The sequence below is a fragment of the Falco peregrinus genome, chromosome 1 (genome assembly GCF_023634155.1).
Source record: "Falco peregrinus isolate bFalPer1 chromosome 1, bFalPer1.pri, whole genome shotgun sequence".
Lineage (NCBI taxonomy): Eukaryota > Metazoa > Chordata > Aves > Falconiformes > Falconidae > Falco > Falco peregrinus.
In genome coordinates, this window is record NC_073721.1 from 127,769,956 (window position 1) to 127,787,022 (window position 17,067).

Genomic DNA, 17,067 nt, shown 5'->3' on the forward strand with positions numbered 1-17,067 from the left:
GCCTGGAACGCCCTGACCTGAGGGGAACCCCTGGGCGTGGAAGGCCTGGGCCTGCCGCCTTCGCCCCAGCCGGGAGGTCACTGTACTTGCCTTCGAGCGAGCCCATCCGAGGCGGCCGGTCTGGTCCGGAGGGCCCGGGTAAGCCTTCCCTCCGCCCGGCTTCCCGCGCAGGCCTCTGAGGGAACCGGGGGGAGGGGACAGCGCCTCCCGCGCCGAGCCCGGTGCGAAGCGCGGTGCCATCTGCTGCGCGCGGCCCGCCAGGCGGCGCCGGCGTCTCCCTGGTAACGGCGCTGGCGGCGCGGGGCGGGCGGGTCGCGCGGGGCCAATCGGCGCGCTGCAAGATGGCGGCCGCGGGAAGTGCGGCGCGGTGAGGCGGGCGGGCGGCGCAGGGCCGCGGCGGGGCTGTAGCGGGTCGTTCCGCCTCCCGCCGAGCCCCGCATGGAGCCCGGCGGCAGCCCGCTGGACCCCGGCTTCTCGCCTCAGGGCACGCCCCGCCTGATCGTGGAGGACTCGCAGCCCCAGAGCGCGGGCGCCGGGGAGGACGCGGAGCAGGCCTGCCTGGGCGTGCTGGCCCGCCGGCTGCCGGCCCGCCGGAGCCCGAGCCCCGTGTTGGTGAGCGCCCGGCGCGGGGGCGGCGCGGCCCGGTCCGGCCCCGGCCCTGACGCGGGTCTCTACGTGTGTTTTGCAGGAGATCGTCTGCGGCGCCGCCGGCAGCCGGGCGCCCGCGGGTGGCGGGGCGGCCCGGGAGCGACCCGCAGGTAAGGGCTGGGCGCGGGGCCGCGGGGAGCCCGGGGGGGGAGCCGCGTGGGCCGCGGCCGCGCTGACGGCGCTGTGTTGCAGGCCCGATGGAGGGCCCTGCCCGCCCGCCCGCCGCCGCGCCGCAGGGCCGCCTCGCTGAGGAGATGCCACCGCCCGGCGGGGAGAGCAGGTGCGTGGGCTACCAGCCCCCGGCAAGTGCCGGCTCCCGGCCGCCTCCCCCGGTAACCGGGGGGTCTGGAGATGGGCCCGGGGCCGGGAGGGCTGGGGAGCGCCCGGGCCGGTGCTGCGGCTGCGGAGCGGCTCCTGGGGGGGCTGCGGGAAGCCCCGGGGCGGTGCGAGCGGATCTGTGTGTTGCAGCGCCCTTGGGAAGGCCGAGGAAGGAGGTGAAGGTGATGCCGAGGACTGTGCTGCGGCGCCATGTGCAGAAGGTAACTGCTGTGCTCCACGTCTCTCCTTGGGCTGTGGATCTGACCAGCCATCTGTGCTGCTTTTCAGTTCAGCTGCCCCGCTTGTCTTACGAGTGGTGGGTGTGCTGGCGAGAATGGGTCAGAAATCGGCCTTTTTTTCCCCAAGTTGAGCTATGCTTTGATGTTTGGAAAAAAAAAAAGGTGACTTTTACATCATCGTTAACAAGGATCTCGGAGGCAGGAAATGGCTTAGAAGAGGCATGGCTGCTTTGTGACCGTTAGGAGATGGAGCTTTGTTATGGCAGAGCAAAGAACTCCTGGCATAATGGCTGTTGTCATGAAAGGACTTTCAGGCACGGGCTGTGTATTATCAGGGTTGTTTTCTCATCACAGAATCCAAATCTGCCGCAGTACCTAATGGCATTACGTAAGACCTTGCTGATTAACACCAGTTTCTGAGTTAATGGCCAGTGTCCCTCTTCCATTACTGTATTTTTAATCAGCACAGCTGAGGTCGGAGTCTGTCAGTTTCTCCAGAGTTTCAGCGATAGCCTAAATACTTGTTACAGAGTGTATCTTTTGCCCTTGTAATGTGGTAGATGGCTCTTTGATTTTATTTTTTCTATATATATTAGTTATGAATGTTTGGTGTTAGATACAGGCATGTCACAGCTGCAGTTTGGAGCTCTAGAGCTCTCACAGAGCCAGGACTTTGAGAGTGACTTCATACCTAATGAAGGAGATGCTAGGCATCACTTTCACCCTGGAGCTGCTGTCCCTTCTTCCAGACTTGTGAAGAATGATACTAAAGATGGTATGTGAAAATTACGTTAGATGTCCTTTTGTTGCTCTTTCAATTCTCTCTGGTTTCTTTAAGTTATAGATGTTACATTTCTTTGACAGGAAATACAATGTTAGTACTTTTCAAAAATGAGCTCACAGCTAGCTTATTGGTAGTTGAAAAGAATTTTCCTTCTCTTGCCTTTGGGCTAGTTCGTTTGTTTTCTCGTAGCTCTCCAAGTGCTGTCCTTGATTCTTGCACCTCTTTTTCCTGCTTTGTTTTCAGAATATTCAGATAACCTGGTACTGAAAAACTTATTGTGTCCTTTGTTGTTGTTGCTGTTGCTATCATTGATAGTTCAAAATTTTTTTTCTTCCATACAAAGCTTGACTTGATATTTGTATAATTTACAGAACTACACTTTCTTCTTTGTGTATTAGTCCAGGTGACCCATGTAACAAGTTTGGTGTTTTTTCCGCTCCCCCCCCCCCCCCCCGCTCTCTCTTGCTAGAACTGCATGGGGACAGCACAGAAACTGTCTCCAGCACAGAAGCACATGCTGCCTTGGAAGGCCAGCCAAAGACATCTGAAAGGTATAAACAGTCCACGTTCTTTGTAGGTCTCTTGCTGACATTCTGGAAGTTGATTGATGTCTTTTTTACTAGATTTTTAGAGACAGGAGGGTTCAGGCTTCAAGTCGAAAGAGGAAAGTGAAGGGAAAGATGAAGTACTGATGAGACCTTTTTGCAGCAGTGCTGACTAAGGAGTGCTTTCACCATTCCTAGCTGAGAAAAGAGGTGGTGTCAAATTCTTACACATATAGATAACAATAGGTTGTTTTTAAGGGAGAGTGAACTGGATAATAAAATATACTAATAGTTGTCTTAAACAACTGGAATATAGTGAAAGTAATAATTCAGTTTAGATCACAGAAGTTATTTCAAGATAGCTTAATCACTGTAGCGTGGGCTTTGGCCTAGCAGGAGAAATCTAGAGGCTAAGTGGTGCCTATTTCAGGACGCTTTTGAGTATTTGTTACTGTAAGCTGCTTTATCATTTTAGTTATTTTTAAATGTGAACTTCAGTTTGTTGAAAACTATATATCATTTATGCCAGATAGAATAATACTGAGCTCCATATTCTGCCACAAAATAATATTAAAAAGGAGGTGAAACAAAATTCCTAGAATCCATGTTGAATAGAAGTCAGTAGAACAATCTGCATTCTATTTAAGTATCACTTGTATTGTTAGAAAACTTACAAAACAATTCTGAAAATGTAACTTGTCAAGAATGAACGTGTTATTTTGTCAGGAGGGAGAGTTGGTGTTGCTTTTTTTTTTTTTTTTCTCTCTCTCCCCCATTTCTTTCTCCATGCCTCCCTGCTTTCTTTCTCTGGTATACACAAATGAATACCTTTCATCTGTTTTGATAAATTTTCTTTACAATGTTGCAGTATTAATGCATACTTCGAATTTTTCATGTCAGTGACTATGTCTTGCTTTTCCAGAACACTACAGGAAGCAGAAGAGCATACCAGGAAACCGGTGCCTGTCTGTGACCCCACTAAAACCGAGAAATCCCTTGATTCTGGTCACGAGGAGTCAGATATCTTGTCAACTCAGGAAGAGATGTTTCCTGAGAATAATGCAACAGGTAACAACAGACAAGCAGAGCCAAAATGTCCATCCCAGAGATCATCATGAGCATTATCCTTACTTGACCTTTTTAGGCATGTAGTGTTTTAGGGTGCAGAGTGCTGTGAGTATTTTTCATGTAATTTCTGCTTGAACTTGAGAGCACTTTGGATATTAAAGTGTCTTTCACTATACTCTGTGTCAATGTCTAAATGTCATTTTGTGTTAGCACAATTACACTGGATTGTTAAATACATGTAATTTTCTTTCTTTCTGTGCCCCTTGAAGAACAAAGCCAAAAAAACCCCTTTTACACTCTTCTGAAACTGGCAATAATAATACTTACCCTTTGTAGTGACACACAGTCTAAAGTGTGGATAAGAAGTGTAGGCAGATATTATCGACTTTGTTATGCTGGGTAACTCTGGCAAAACATTCCACCTTACTCCTCTGAGTTGGCCTTCCTGCTTAGGATAGGGACAGGATCCTGCAATCAAAATCTTCATACCACAATTTTGATCAGTCTGATTGTCATCTAGGTTAATGTTCCTTCCCTGTAAGAGATGAGATTACATGGAATAGGATCAGGAGAGAGGTCATCACTGTGTCTTGCTAGGAGGATGTCTATGTCTGGTTTTGGTGTCCACAACTGAAAGGCTAATAAATAGGAAAGTTCTTAACAATTTTAGTAGTGAAAGACCTAGAAAATAAAGCTTTGAAAGGCAACTTTTTCACAGTTTATAAAACATAAGTTAAATGAAGTCTCACTTGATGTGGTTTTTTTTTGTTTAGTTTTAGTTTGTGCACAACTGTATCTATACCAGATTGATCTTGTGCATGAACCCTCTGTATCCAGAAGGTTCAGTAACAGCCTCCAACTCACGCTGGGTCAGTGGTCAGTCCAAGGTGTCTTTTCTTCTGAGAACCTGGTCTGTGTTGGCGTTCTAGTGCTGGATCAAATATGCTGATACTGGAGCCACTGGGGATTTTTCTTTTAGAATTCCCAAGTAGGAAGACCTGTGCAGTCTGGCCTGATAAAACCCATTCTTTTTCATCTTAACTATATTAACGCTCACATTTCACATACTGAACTTTCACATGCAGTCCTTCTCCGATACTGTTTGAAAATCGGCTAGTCCTTGCCTACCTGAGAAGTAACTGTGCAGTAGTGTGAATATAATTCCTCAGAATTTTCAGATTAACTTGCTTATTGGCCAAATTTCTAATCTTATTTCCTTTCCTCCCTCTGCTGTAGAGAGTGGCTGTCCAGTAACCAGTGTGGAAGAGGGGAATTCTCTGGCGTGCACCCCTGCCCGCAGTCTGCAACTCCTGCAGCTCTCTGGACAGGGATCCCTTGTACAGGAGAGTCAGTCCACGTAAGCAGAAAAATCCCCACACTATTGCAATAGCTTAATTGCAGTAGTGCATTTCCACCACTCTCTTCTTTATTCAAAGACTTGTGCTTGATTTTAAGCATCAATGTTTTAATTTTGTGCTGTAAGAGGATAGCATGGCTTTATTTTGCGATGAAATGGACTGGTAATGCCCATGTGGTTAATGGCCGTTTCTCACACCTCTGGCTAGTGAACACCTGACACTCTCCTCAACTTACTGTGACAAGCTGGAGCTACATTAGGGGTGTAGTTAATGCATTTTCTAGTGATGTATGGTTGTCTCTTCCATGTTCCCTTTTCTTGGTCTGCAGTGTCTCTTCAGGCCTAGTCAGTCCTCCTCCTGTTGCCGTTGAATCCAGCGTTCTTGTTCCGAGCAGTCCTACTGAACAGGAGCAAACGAAAGGTAAAATTTTCTGCGTACTTGTCTGTGGTTGTGTTTCTGTGCTCCGTGGTTTAGTCTGAACATGCAGCCTTTTCAAAACTTGCTAAAATTGAAGAGTAGAACAGGATTGAGAACACTGAAAGAGGTAGATGAAGGGAGATCTGTGTTTGTGACTCAGAGGCTAATGTGTTGTCACTGTTTCCTGCATAGCTATTGTAATAAAATAAATACTGTTGGCTTGGCTCACCTTCACTTTGAAAGATGATGGGAGATACTTCATATGGGATACAGATTGCTGCCTGCAATTTTCCTTCTTTCTTGGGGACAAGCCATTCTTGCTACAGGCAGATACCTGTATTAAGTATATACTGTTAGGGCACTAGAAAAGACAGAGGAGGACTGCGTCATAACAGTTATTTTATCTTAACTTGGATGATTTGCACAGTCTTTTAAAAAGCTTTCTTGTATGTTATATGTCTGCATTCTAGAATGCCATGCCAAAAGAGGGATTGTTCTGTATGATACCTTGGTTCTTAAATATTTTCTCTAAGCAACCATTATCAGTCCACACAGACTTTTAGTATGATACAAAATCACAATTCCTTTCTGTGAGATTCCTGTGACAGAATGTGAAATACTTTTTAAAACAGATATTTTGTTTGTTGTGATCTGAATTCAGTTACATTTTAATAAAGATAGCAAAAGAAAAAAAAACAACCTCAGAGAAATGCTTTTTATAAACTTCAGGTACCTTTTCCTAACTGTAGAAACTCTAGGCCCATAGCAAAATAGTTATATGAATTCTTAACAAAACACTTTCTTCCCCCCTTAAATTTAAGGATATGGATGTTTTTGTTGATTTCTCACCAACCCCCCAACCCTCCCCCCCCCAAAAAAAAAGTTGATGTGGAGAGAAGATTTTAGATTCACCCATTAAAGTATGAGAAAGTTGCATACACCACTGAGGACAAATCTTTTAACAGAATGTTGGAAACTAGGTAAACACAAGAATTTGCTAGTAATGTATTTTCTGCTCTTTCAAACCAGATGAACAGATGGATGTATCTATCCTTGCAGAAGAAAGAGACCTGATGCAGAAGCAGAGGGGAGATAAGCTGGTGGAGATGACCATCCCATGTATCCCACCAGGACCTCTTGTCCTGCCACAGGCTTCAACTCCAGTGTCCCAGAGTGCCCCAGCCTTTCCTGGATCTCCACCTATACCATCACAACCAGAGTTCTCTCATGTAAGGGTTCATGTTGATATTTTTTTTGTATGGTGTTTGCAGAAGATGCGTGTTTGAGTCAGCTTCTGTGTTGAGATTGCCAGCTAAGCTGGTTCTCATGAGCTTCCATGTTCTCACCAGTCACAGTTATATATTGATCATACTGTGTGGCGGTTTATCCTGCAGGGAAAATACGGAACAGTTTAAGAGGGCATAGTGAGTTACTGAAGGTAGAATTTTTTGCCTTTTAATCTATACTGGAAACCCTTTTTTGTGTCTTCCCCCCCATCCCGTTTTGAAAGAGAAAGCTTTCTGATGCAAAGCTGGGTGTCCTGCATTTCAAAACTGCATCATAAATGAAGGCTTTTATCAGGATAGACCTTAACATCATTTGTCATGGAGAAAGTGAAGCCGTTTTGTAATAAAGCATTTGTATTCTCCTGCAAGGCTAGAATTCATTTACTGCATTTTTCAGGTTGCTTATTCTTGTTATTGGTTGTTTTCTTTGTGCTTTTTGATTCTGGAAGTTAGTAGTGTTCACAGGGATATAACAGAGTTGGTGGCTTTATAGCTTATTATTACAAATTTTGTCAACTTAAGGCAGAAAATAAAGGTTGTACTGGAAACTGCAGTAGTCAAAGCAGGGATTCTCCTTAGCTGAAAGTGGATTTTGTACTGATACAATATATTCCTCCAGAGAATCTTTCCAGAACTCTCAGTTTTTTGACTAAAAATAGCTACTAATTTGCCATGCTTGACCTGTACTTCATAATTTGGTGGTGTGAAAGGTGTACCAGGGGTTGTGTGTGACTTTGCCACAGAGGTACTAAAAAGTAATTCATGGTGATAATTTTCCTCATCAAAAATGGGGCAGTGATGACTCATAGAAATAGAAGGGGGGAAACTGTTTGTGTTGTTTTGTTTATTTTTTTAATCTGATAGTTTTTTGCTGAGCTTGCTCTCCTTCATAATCACATGTAATGTTCTAGGAATAATAAATAAAACAGTCCTACTCAGGATGCTCTGATGCTTCATGTCCCACTTTTTTCATTTTAGGATATCTTTATTCCGACTCAGAGCCAAGAGAAGAAGCGTGAAGAAGAAAAAAATGCTGCTTTAACCCATTTGTGCTTAAGAGGAAATCCCTCTGGACCCACAGATGCTTTGTCAGAAACATCTACAGGTGACTCTGTGTCAAAGTCTAATGATTCCTGTAAGCTGATGCTTTCTGCAAGTGAGTGTAGCCAGCCCACAAATACAGAGGTCAGTTTGGGCTCTCTGAACATGGGCCAAGATAGCGAAACCACGCAGGTGGAGGCGATTTCTGAATGCAAGACCTCAGACTTGAGACTCTGTCCTGTGGAGAATGACAACATAAACCCGAGGCTGAATGCAGGTGATCAAGCCCTCTCTGAAAACTGTGAAAAAGCGAAAAAGGAGGATTTACAGACTGCAGGAGAGCCTGTAATGCAGTTGGCTAGTGCAGATGTAGCAGGAGATGGGTCATTAGCTCCTACAGCTCATCAAGAGAGAGAGTGTGTTTCTGGAAGTCAGGCTGCTACAGGTCAGTCTGGTCTGCCTGAGATTTTGTCATATGCTCAGCGTAAAGAAGCACAGTCTGAGGATTGTCCGTTGGAAGAGATTTCCAAAGCTGAGGCAGTTCCTGAGACTCAATGTGAAGAACGAGAAGAAAAACAGCAAGTGAAAGAGAAGCAAATAGATGAAGATGTGTCCCTTGTTAACATAACGCTTTCTCAGAAGTTTATTCTTGAAAGGGAAGTACAGTGTCATGAAGATATGGAAGTGGAATTTGCTGATGGTTCTTGTAAAAATAGCGAAAGTTCATCTGAGCAGGCCCAAGAATTAGAAGGGATTAGACCAGAAAGCCAGGGAAAAGAGGCTTCAAAAGTCAGTACTTTTGGCACTGGAGAGGCAAAGAGCGTGGATAAACTGTCCTTTAAGGCTGCTTTGGAAAACGTGCCAAAGCTCAATAAAGTTTTATCTAAGCCTTCTGTAGGGGAGTTACTGGAACAGCACAACAACTTGTTTCCGAAGTTAGAGTCTGATGTTCCATCGGAAGTGGCGTTGTGTGCCAAGAAACATCCAGGTTGTTTGGAATTAGGACAGATAACAGGGAGTCGGCCACCACCTCAAGAGAAAGGGGCTGATGTGCTGGTGACTCAGCAGGAGAATCAGGTACCAAAAAATACGGAGGATACTGTTATGACAAGGAATCTGGAGCAGGAAGAGCAGATGCAGGCTCAGGAGAAGGCAGCTGCTAAATCCCCCAGTCCTTCCAGTGGTAAGTGAATTTAGGTTAGTAGTTCACAGGGGTATATTTTGAATAATGTCAAGGACAGCTGTGTACAATGCTCAGTGTTTTCAGGGAGCACTGATCTCAGATGTGTTAAACAGTGTCTCTTCAAAGCAGCGCTACAATTCACTGTGTTATACGCATAACATGCCTTTACTTTTTTCCCCCTTTGTCACACTGCTGCAGGCAAGAATGATAAGGTAATCCTTGTTCCTAACTCTCTCTCGCAGTTTTATGGCGGAAACACAGAGCAACTTTGAAAACTCAGAATTTTGTGACCTTGGCAGTGCTCGGGGATTTTTGTAACTTCCCCTGCCAAAGCAGCAACAGCAGTGTCCTTGAAAGGGAAAGGATGTGTGGTAGTCTGCACTTTACCTCTTGTAGGTCTCCTTACTTTTTTTCCCTTCTGAAAGGTGAATTTTCTTTGTGGGTGTATATAGAGTGGCTTTGCACCAGAAATTAATACAGCTAACACAAACTAACCTTGAGGTTATTTTAAAGTAGAATGGCTTTTCACTCACGCGTAAGCTGTGGCTTGGCAGGTATTGTCATGGTGCATTGCAATCCCTTTAGCATAATGTTGTGTTGCAAGAAATGTGGGATGCTATACCTGAGTTTTATGGCGCTTTTGCCTTGTAGTTGGCTTAATTTTTAAATGTAAGAGTTCTGTACTCCTCAAATGAAAACGTAATAGAAAACAAAGTTTTACTAGAGTTTTGTATTGAATTGTACACGTTTTTGAGATCTAAGTCACCTTTCATTAAACTGCAGGATCAGAGAGGAGGTTTTCCCCCTCTTGTGATGATGGTAGGTGACTTCCAGTCTCCCAGAGTTGGTGATTATGAAAGCTGAGGGCCTGAAAACAGATGTCAGTAGGTGGTGGTTGTCTTTACATTGCCTGAACAGACTGGTAGATCAGTAGGGGTTTATTTAACTCTTCCCCTGATTTGCTAGGTAGATTATGCTCTGTGAATTGTCTTAAATCTTTCAGTTGGAGTACAGTTGGAAGATCAATAGAATTGTGCGGTGCTATGAGAATTAAATGAGATGTGTAGCAGGGAAGATGTTTGTGAACCATCTGATAGATTCAGATTGACCAGTCCTTACAAGTGGAATGTGTAAAGCTGTGGGCTAGATAGAGCTTCTCTTACCACTCAGAAGTCATGGCATTGTTACATAGCCCTGTCGTCTGTTCTGCAGAGCTTTGTTCAAGTGATGTTTTCTACTTTTTCCTTTTGAGAAATTAGTGTAAGGTATAAAGCTTAAAAGACATTTCCTAACACTCAGCCTTCTTTTTCCTTTTATGTACTCAGGTGATAACCAGTCTGAATAATTTTCTATTCTTTGTCAGTGAGGGACATCTCCCTTACTTTCTCTGCCAGTTTACGTTTGCGTTTTTTTCAAGATCTGTATGTGTCTTTAAAAATTCTTCAGAATTTCTCTCATCAATCTTATGAGTCCAATATTTCTTGTTACTGTTTTCTGAACCACTTAATTTTCCCAATTACAAACTGATCCTTACTGCTGTTTATGGCAGCTTTCGCTGTTTCTTCCTGAAAGCCTTTTGAGCTCATTCTTATATGGTTCCCTCCCCTCTTCTTCAGTTCTTGTGACCTTGAACCATGCTGACTTCTGGAACATGTGATCCTGTTTGGAAAGATCAAAATGGCAGATTTCAAAAAAAGGAGCAAGATGAAGAGCTTTCTTCTTTATGTTTGAACAGAAGTAGGTGAGATGACTTTGAAGAGCTAGATGGAGACTTGGATGAGAAGGGATTGAGTGTAATACTTATGTGTGTTTTTAATACCAAATTTGCTGACGAGTTTGAGAAAGATAACCATTTAATAGTGTGGGACTGGCTGGTGAGAAGAAACTTGGGATACTAGAAAACAGGATGAAGGTAGTATCTTACGTTGTAAGATAAGAATGACAGATAAATATTGATACCTGTAGGAGGTAGTTACAGCAGGGTGTGGAAAAGAGATTTGAATGCTTATGCAGATCATCAGTTTTGGAGAGACTTCCAGCAAAAGATAATAGCAGTTTTCAAGCTAGACTTTGCTATAAGTATCTGTTGACCTATTTTAAAATGAAATAAAGCTCAAATTATTTTCAAGGGGTATAGATCCTTGTGGCCACAGCTTTAACATCACTGACATCTGAGAACAACTGCAGTTGTTAACTTTATTTTGAGCTAAGTATATGTTTAGTCATGTAAAAACTGCCTGCTTTTGGGGTTCTGATATCTTCTTTGTTTAGATCTAGAGAACTCCACTTTCCCAATAACAGTCATATGAATTAATCTGTATTGTTGAGCACTGCTTCATATACAAGCTATCACAGCAGTTTAATTGGTGTGACTTTTGCACCCGTTCTTCTGAACGCGGTAGGACTGGTCAGATGTTTGGGAGCTTTTTTGGTTTTGCATTCTTTAACATCCCATAACTAGTGACCATCGCTTTCTTTCAGAATGTTAGAGCAAACTGCTTTGTTGTTGAGCATAAAAGTAGAGCATTTCAGCTGGCCAGAAATGCAGTGATTTTTTAAAATTTAGTGCATTCTCTGAGGGTGGAGTCTTTGTTGGCTTGGGGAACTGGTGCTAAGCAAGTAACATGCTGGAGGCAGTTTGGTGGGTTGTTTAGTCAATCCAGTAGTGTCAATTTCATATTTAAGTTCTTAATTTGTGGTGTTTAGGTGTGTCTTAGCAATATCCTTAACAACTTAGCAAGCAAAGTTTGGAGGCCGCCTCTAATGATATTTAGGGAGAGCTTTGAATGTTGTTTGTAAGTGGTGCAATTGAATCATACTGTATTTTTCAAATAAGAAAAACAAACAAAAAAAAGCTTCAATGACGGATTTTGGAGACTGCACACAAAATCTGAATCACCAGGGTCTGAGGGCCAAGAAGACAAGCTGCTTTGTTAGTGTTAGATTATTCTGTTGTTGTTTAATGGGTTGGAGTTTTTTGTTGTTGGGGTGGGTTTTTTCAGTCTTTTCCCGTTCAGTGGCTTGTAGTAGGTCATTGTGCCTTTGTGATAACGCTGACCTAAAGACTGAAGATCGTGGTCTTTGAGAAATGAGGTACTACAACAGCCAGAGGAACAGTTACACTGCATCAATCTAGCTTGGTGTACAAGTTCCCCCAAATTGAAGAGCAGATGCATATGGATGAATATAAGAGCACAGATGCAGTGGGGAGACACTTCTGAAGAAAAGTATGGTTTAGGAACACGCTGAGTCTGCAGTGATGCCTTTGGGTTTTGATATTTTGGATAGGTGTGTTTTTCTCCCCCACCATGGAATTTCTGTGGGTGTTTTTTTCGAACCTCGGTATAAATTTTTAGATTTCAAAGCTTCCTGCAGTAAGAAGTTTGACCACTTAAATTATATGCTGGGAAAAAAAACCAACTGTATTTCACCAGGTGTTAGCATCATGTGATGCCCCCTGATTCTGAAAACTTTAAAGCCTGAGAACTTAAATTGTATGTAGAAACTTGCACATGGCAAAAATGAAGGAACTTGATGCTAGTATCAGAAAATCTGTTTCCCTTCTATTAAGACTATCGGGGAAGTGCAAAGATTGCAGAACTCAAATGTTACTTCACATGAAGTTGAATTATAAGTTTTAGATACAGTATTCTTAATTTCCTTTAACTGAAAGAAGAAAAAAAGCTTTGTTACGTAGAAAATAATGCTTTGAGGGGATCTAGTCAAAATACTGTTCAGGAAGTTCAAATGTGTTCTGATCCCATTGCATTTTATGGTCTCAAATTAACTTTTCTTTGAACAAGTCCAGGGCATTTGATGAGTTGGGACTGCGTGTTTCTTAAGATAATTTGGCATAGTAGAGAACAGTATTGGTCTTTGAACTTAAGAACAGTATAAATTTTATTAAATAAAATAATATGCTTGTCAGTACACTGCTGAAATTATGATAAAATAAAGATGAGTGGCTGCAGGTGCATAAGTTGAAAGTTAGGTTCCACTTCAGTGTGGCCTTTCACAGAGCTCACAATCCAAAGCTTCCTTTTTTAAGAAAGTGTGAACAAAACGGTGTTTATCTTCAAGTAACATTTCCCTTGTTATATTGTACTTGAAATGTTTTTTTCCTAGATAAATCTAAATGCAACTTAAACACATCACACTTGGCGGGATTTACTTTCAAAAGAGAACAACTGGAGGAAATTAACTTGGAAATTGGTGCTGCTGGTTGTGTGGTATGCATTTGTATTACGCTAAAGGGCTGATCGGTTTTAGGAGAGAGTTCATACTTCTAAGATGCTCTGCCTGCTGTCTTCAGACTCGTGAAGCATGGTGGGAAAGTCTGTAGAGCAATATTTGTTCTCTTATCATCACTCAGGCCTGAAGGTGAGAGGAGCTTTAGAGCATGCTTCTTTAAAGCAGCTTTGTTCTCATTATAGTTATTTCCAACAGGAGTCTAATCCCTTATATGCTTCATGATGTGTTGATATCAGTAAGCACAAACTTTGGGTGAGGTCTAGAAGGATCTTGGAGAAGAGTCCAAGAAGCAGGAGTAGAAACTGGATGGTGAGGTTTGAGGGGTGTCTTTTGGGTTTTGAAGTTGCCTTGAACAAGTTACTTTACTAGAAAATGCTCAAGGGCTAGAACATGATAGAATATAGGGATACAGAAAAGAAATCTACTCACTGAAGTCTGTTTCTAGGACTCCGTGGAATCTGTAGCTGTTTTGGTTGTCTGTGAAATCTTTTCTGTGTGTGGTACAATTTTGTACGTACAAAATCTTATTTGGGATGATATCTTTGTACTGACAATAAAAAAATAAACAGATCAGCAGTGCAGTAAGTATAGTTATGATAAAAGTTTAAGCATACCAGGTGAAATAAAAGGTTAATGTTTTTATTGAAATAATGAAGAGTTGTGTTGTAAAAGCTCTTAAACCTTTTTAACCTTGCCTCAGGCCTGGCTAGAGCGATGATTCTTAATCTGAAAGACTTCTGGAAGTAGAGTTGTTTGTTATGTTCTACTGGGCTCCTTTTGATATATCACAGCTAGATATTAATTGCCAATGGAGAAAGATGTATGTACTCAAGCTTTTGTCCAGTCTATTCGATAGTTGTGCTAGTGAGTTAAGAACAGAGCTAAGAAAGGGGCTTTTTGAAAGAGAAAGCAAAAGATCTTAAATAGAAGGCATGGGGTTCTTTGGGGTGGTGGTTTTGGGTTTTTTCCCCTCCGTTCTGTATACACAGAAAATAGTGGCCGTCCAGTACTGCTGGCCTTCTGTGTGGGTCCTCATGTGGATGTGCCACATCCCTTGAGAGGTGATGGGCAGGAGAGAACTAGAGCAGAGGGAGCTGCGCTTCAGCTGCTCAGGAGCTGCCTGCTGGCCATCCATGCGGTAGCAGTGTGCAAGAAACATCACAGTAGGCAGGAAAGGTGGTGAGACTTACCTTTTCATCTAGAAGAGGATGGTAGCTCTGCTTCACTTAGCTTGATGCAGAGCTGGGAGATTCCTTTGTTCCCTTCCATCGTGAGGGTGCAGTTTTGTGCTGTGCTGGTAGTTGCTGTCTGCACTGTCCTAGAAACATCCAACTCTCCCTGAGAAAGTGTTACCCGAGCAAATTAAATCTAGCATTAGCATTAGCAAACTTGAGAGAGACGAGGTGGGCCAAAGACAGACCCAATCTTTTGATGCTGAAAGATAAAAGGAAATATTACAGGATGATGGTCTTAAGGACATAAGAAAAGTTTGCAGAGAGAATTAGCCTTTTTCATTTTACAACAGTTGATGCAGTTATGTCAAAGCAATTAAGCTTTCAGGCATGTAAGTTTTTTTCAGGTCTTGTGAGTGTGAAAGCTTGTTTGTTTTCTCTAACGGTATCTGTTGGTTTAGTAATTAGATTATCTCTTATTAAAATGCGGGCTGATCATTTCATAAATGCTTGTGATCGTGTGTTATTAGCCTGCTAAACTGTGTATTTGTAGGCTAGAAGAGATGGTGGTAGCTAAATTGATCAAAATTCAGTTTCAATTGAAGACTTCATTTTCTAAATAAAACACTTCAAATGGAGATCTGCTATAGGTCATACGACATGACAGGCCTTCATAAAGCTGTTTGTGAGGAATGGTAGTTGGCCTTTCAACAACATACGGTGTACCCACAAAGTGTGGGTACCCCTGCACTATGAAATAATACCCACTGCACAAATACAATGAAGCCCTTAGGTTGATCTCGAGGATGTTGTAATTGCTGAACCATATCTTTAAACCTTGTGACAGCAGGGCAGGTGATGGTTTTCAGACAGACAATAGATAGCTTTTCCCTGGATGGGTTTTTTTTCTGTGAGGGGATTATGTCTTTGTCATGTATTTACAGCTTCATTTGCCGCAAGGTAGTTGTGTAAATCATATGTCAGCATCTTGTGTAACTGAAGAATGATACACTGCATCTGGCTGTCACTGGGCGTTGTATCTGAATATTTAGTGCTAGCTCTCAAATTGAAGTAACTTGACTCTGTGTTCTCATGACCTTAACTAATAATTTTCCAATACTGTTTAGTTTTGGGATTTTTTGCGGTTTTTTAATACATGCTTTTTAAAATTCAGGAGTTATGTAAACTGTGACTTGCATTGTTCAAGTAATATCTTGGATTAAATCCAAAGAACAAATACAGTATTAGGAAAAAGGGAAAAGGAAGGATAGTGACAAAGATGATGAAAAACTATTTGGACCTCAGTGTGGGGAGGAAAGGGTTATTCTGTTAGCTGTGCTAAATACTTCTATGCAATTTGGAGATAATCCAGCCTGCAAATTACTGATACATGATGTTGAAGGTTTGCAAATAGATGTCATGGGGTGAGGCAAAAAGGGGGCATTTTACTAGTTTTTTAATGTATTTATCTGTTAAATACTGTAAGGTCCCCACGTGGTAAATGCACCAGGTCGTGGTTTCCCTGATGGGATAGGCTACCTCAGCCAGTAAACCCTGCAGGCCCTTTATGCTGGGGGTGGCACAAGAAGGGGAAGAAGTGTGGGAGAGGACGGGAGGATGGGTCCAGCCCTTCTGGTGGCAGCCTGCAGCTGGTTACGAAACTGCAGCGTCTGTTTTTTCTCTTAAAGCTTACTTTCCAGGCAAGTTTCTGCTATCATTGTCTAACCCTTAATTGACTGCTACTAATTGCTCAAGCTCATAGGTGGCTATCTGAGGTGTATCTGCTGACCTTTTATCCAAGGCTGTTTGATGATGAAGCATCCCTCTGTGTAAGTTTCAGGTTATTAATTCAGGCAGCACGTAGCTCTGCCAGTTCACTTCTGTCCTAACCTTCATTGATGTTTCTGGCCTCATCTGCCTTTTCTGTGGAACATCCTGAACATTTCTGAAGCAAAGCTGCACTCTATAAAAACCCTAATGCTGTCAAGATATTTAGTCTTTTATCTAGCACCTGGGGACAGCTACATCAGGTTGACCACAGACAGCCCAGATTTTCACGGAGAGCTATTTTCCACACAAAACGTGAGGAAGATCAGTTAGAGCAGCTGTCCTGAAACCAGTAACTGTTCAGGGGAGTTTTGTACAGGATGGCACCAGGGTTATGCTTTTTCCCATTTCCACAGCCTAGTGAACCTGTGCTTTTGATGTTTGAACCAAAGTAGTCCCCTGAAATTAGTGATCTTGGCATGCTCTGTCTCTTAGGAACCCCGTTTCATTTTACTTTGCCGAAGGAGGATGATGTCATTCAGCCCTTGACCAGCATAACACCGCCTCTTACTGGCCAGCTTAAAATGGGACCCAGAAGACACAGCACACCAATTGGTGAGTTTGACCCAAATGGCTCTGAGCTGCTGTGGAAGCCTGTTTGGAAGCTTTTGATTCTGGATGTGGGATCTGATGGGACAGCTCAAACCTACCTTGGCAAAAACCATCGCTGCTCTGTGGGGAGGGCTCAGCTCTTCTCCACACTTCGCTTGTGATGTTCTTTCCTCGGTCTCTGGTAAAGGCATTTGCTCCCCGAGTATGGGGTGGTATGGAATGGGTCTTCCTTGCGCTCACTGTGTTTTGCATACAACTCCATTAAAGAATGCAAAAGACTCCCGAGTAGTGAAGGAGCTTAAGATTGTAGAAATCTCTTAACTCTAAATCTAAAAGAATATTGTTCCCAGTATTTATCGTCTTTTAGGAGGACTTTCT

At 42.9% G+C, this 17,067-nt stretch overlaps 1 protein-coding gene across 1 annotated transcript in view; it reads left to right on the forward strand.

Moving 5' to 3' along the window:
* Positions 1-316: 316 nt before the first annotated feature.
* The window catches only part of TP53BP1 (tumor protein p53 binding protein 1), a 29,866-nt gene continuing 13,115 nt past the window's right edge, over positions 317-17,067 (forward strand). Inside the window, 13 exon segments of the mRNA XM_055817847.1 lie at positions 317-612; positions 689-793; positions 796-829; positions 832-928; positions 1,117-1,187; positions 1,822-1,980; positions 2,459-2,540; positions 3,457-3,602; positions 4,839-4,959; positions 5,289-5,380; positions 6,407-6,606; positions 7,642-8,887; positions 16,573-16,692. Of these exon segments, the coding sequence (XP_055673822.1) occupies positions 439-612; positions 689-793; positions 796-829; positions 832-928; positions 1,117-1,187; positions 1,822-1,980; positions 2,459-2,540; positions 3,457-3,602; positions 4,839-4,959; positions 5,289-5,380; positions 6,407-6,606; positions 7,642-8,887; positions 16,573-16,692 (2,647 nt within the window). The 5' untranslated portion in view covers positions 317-438.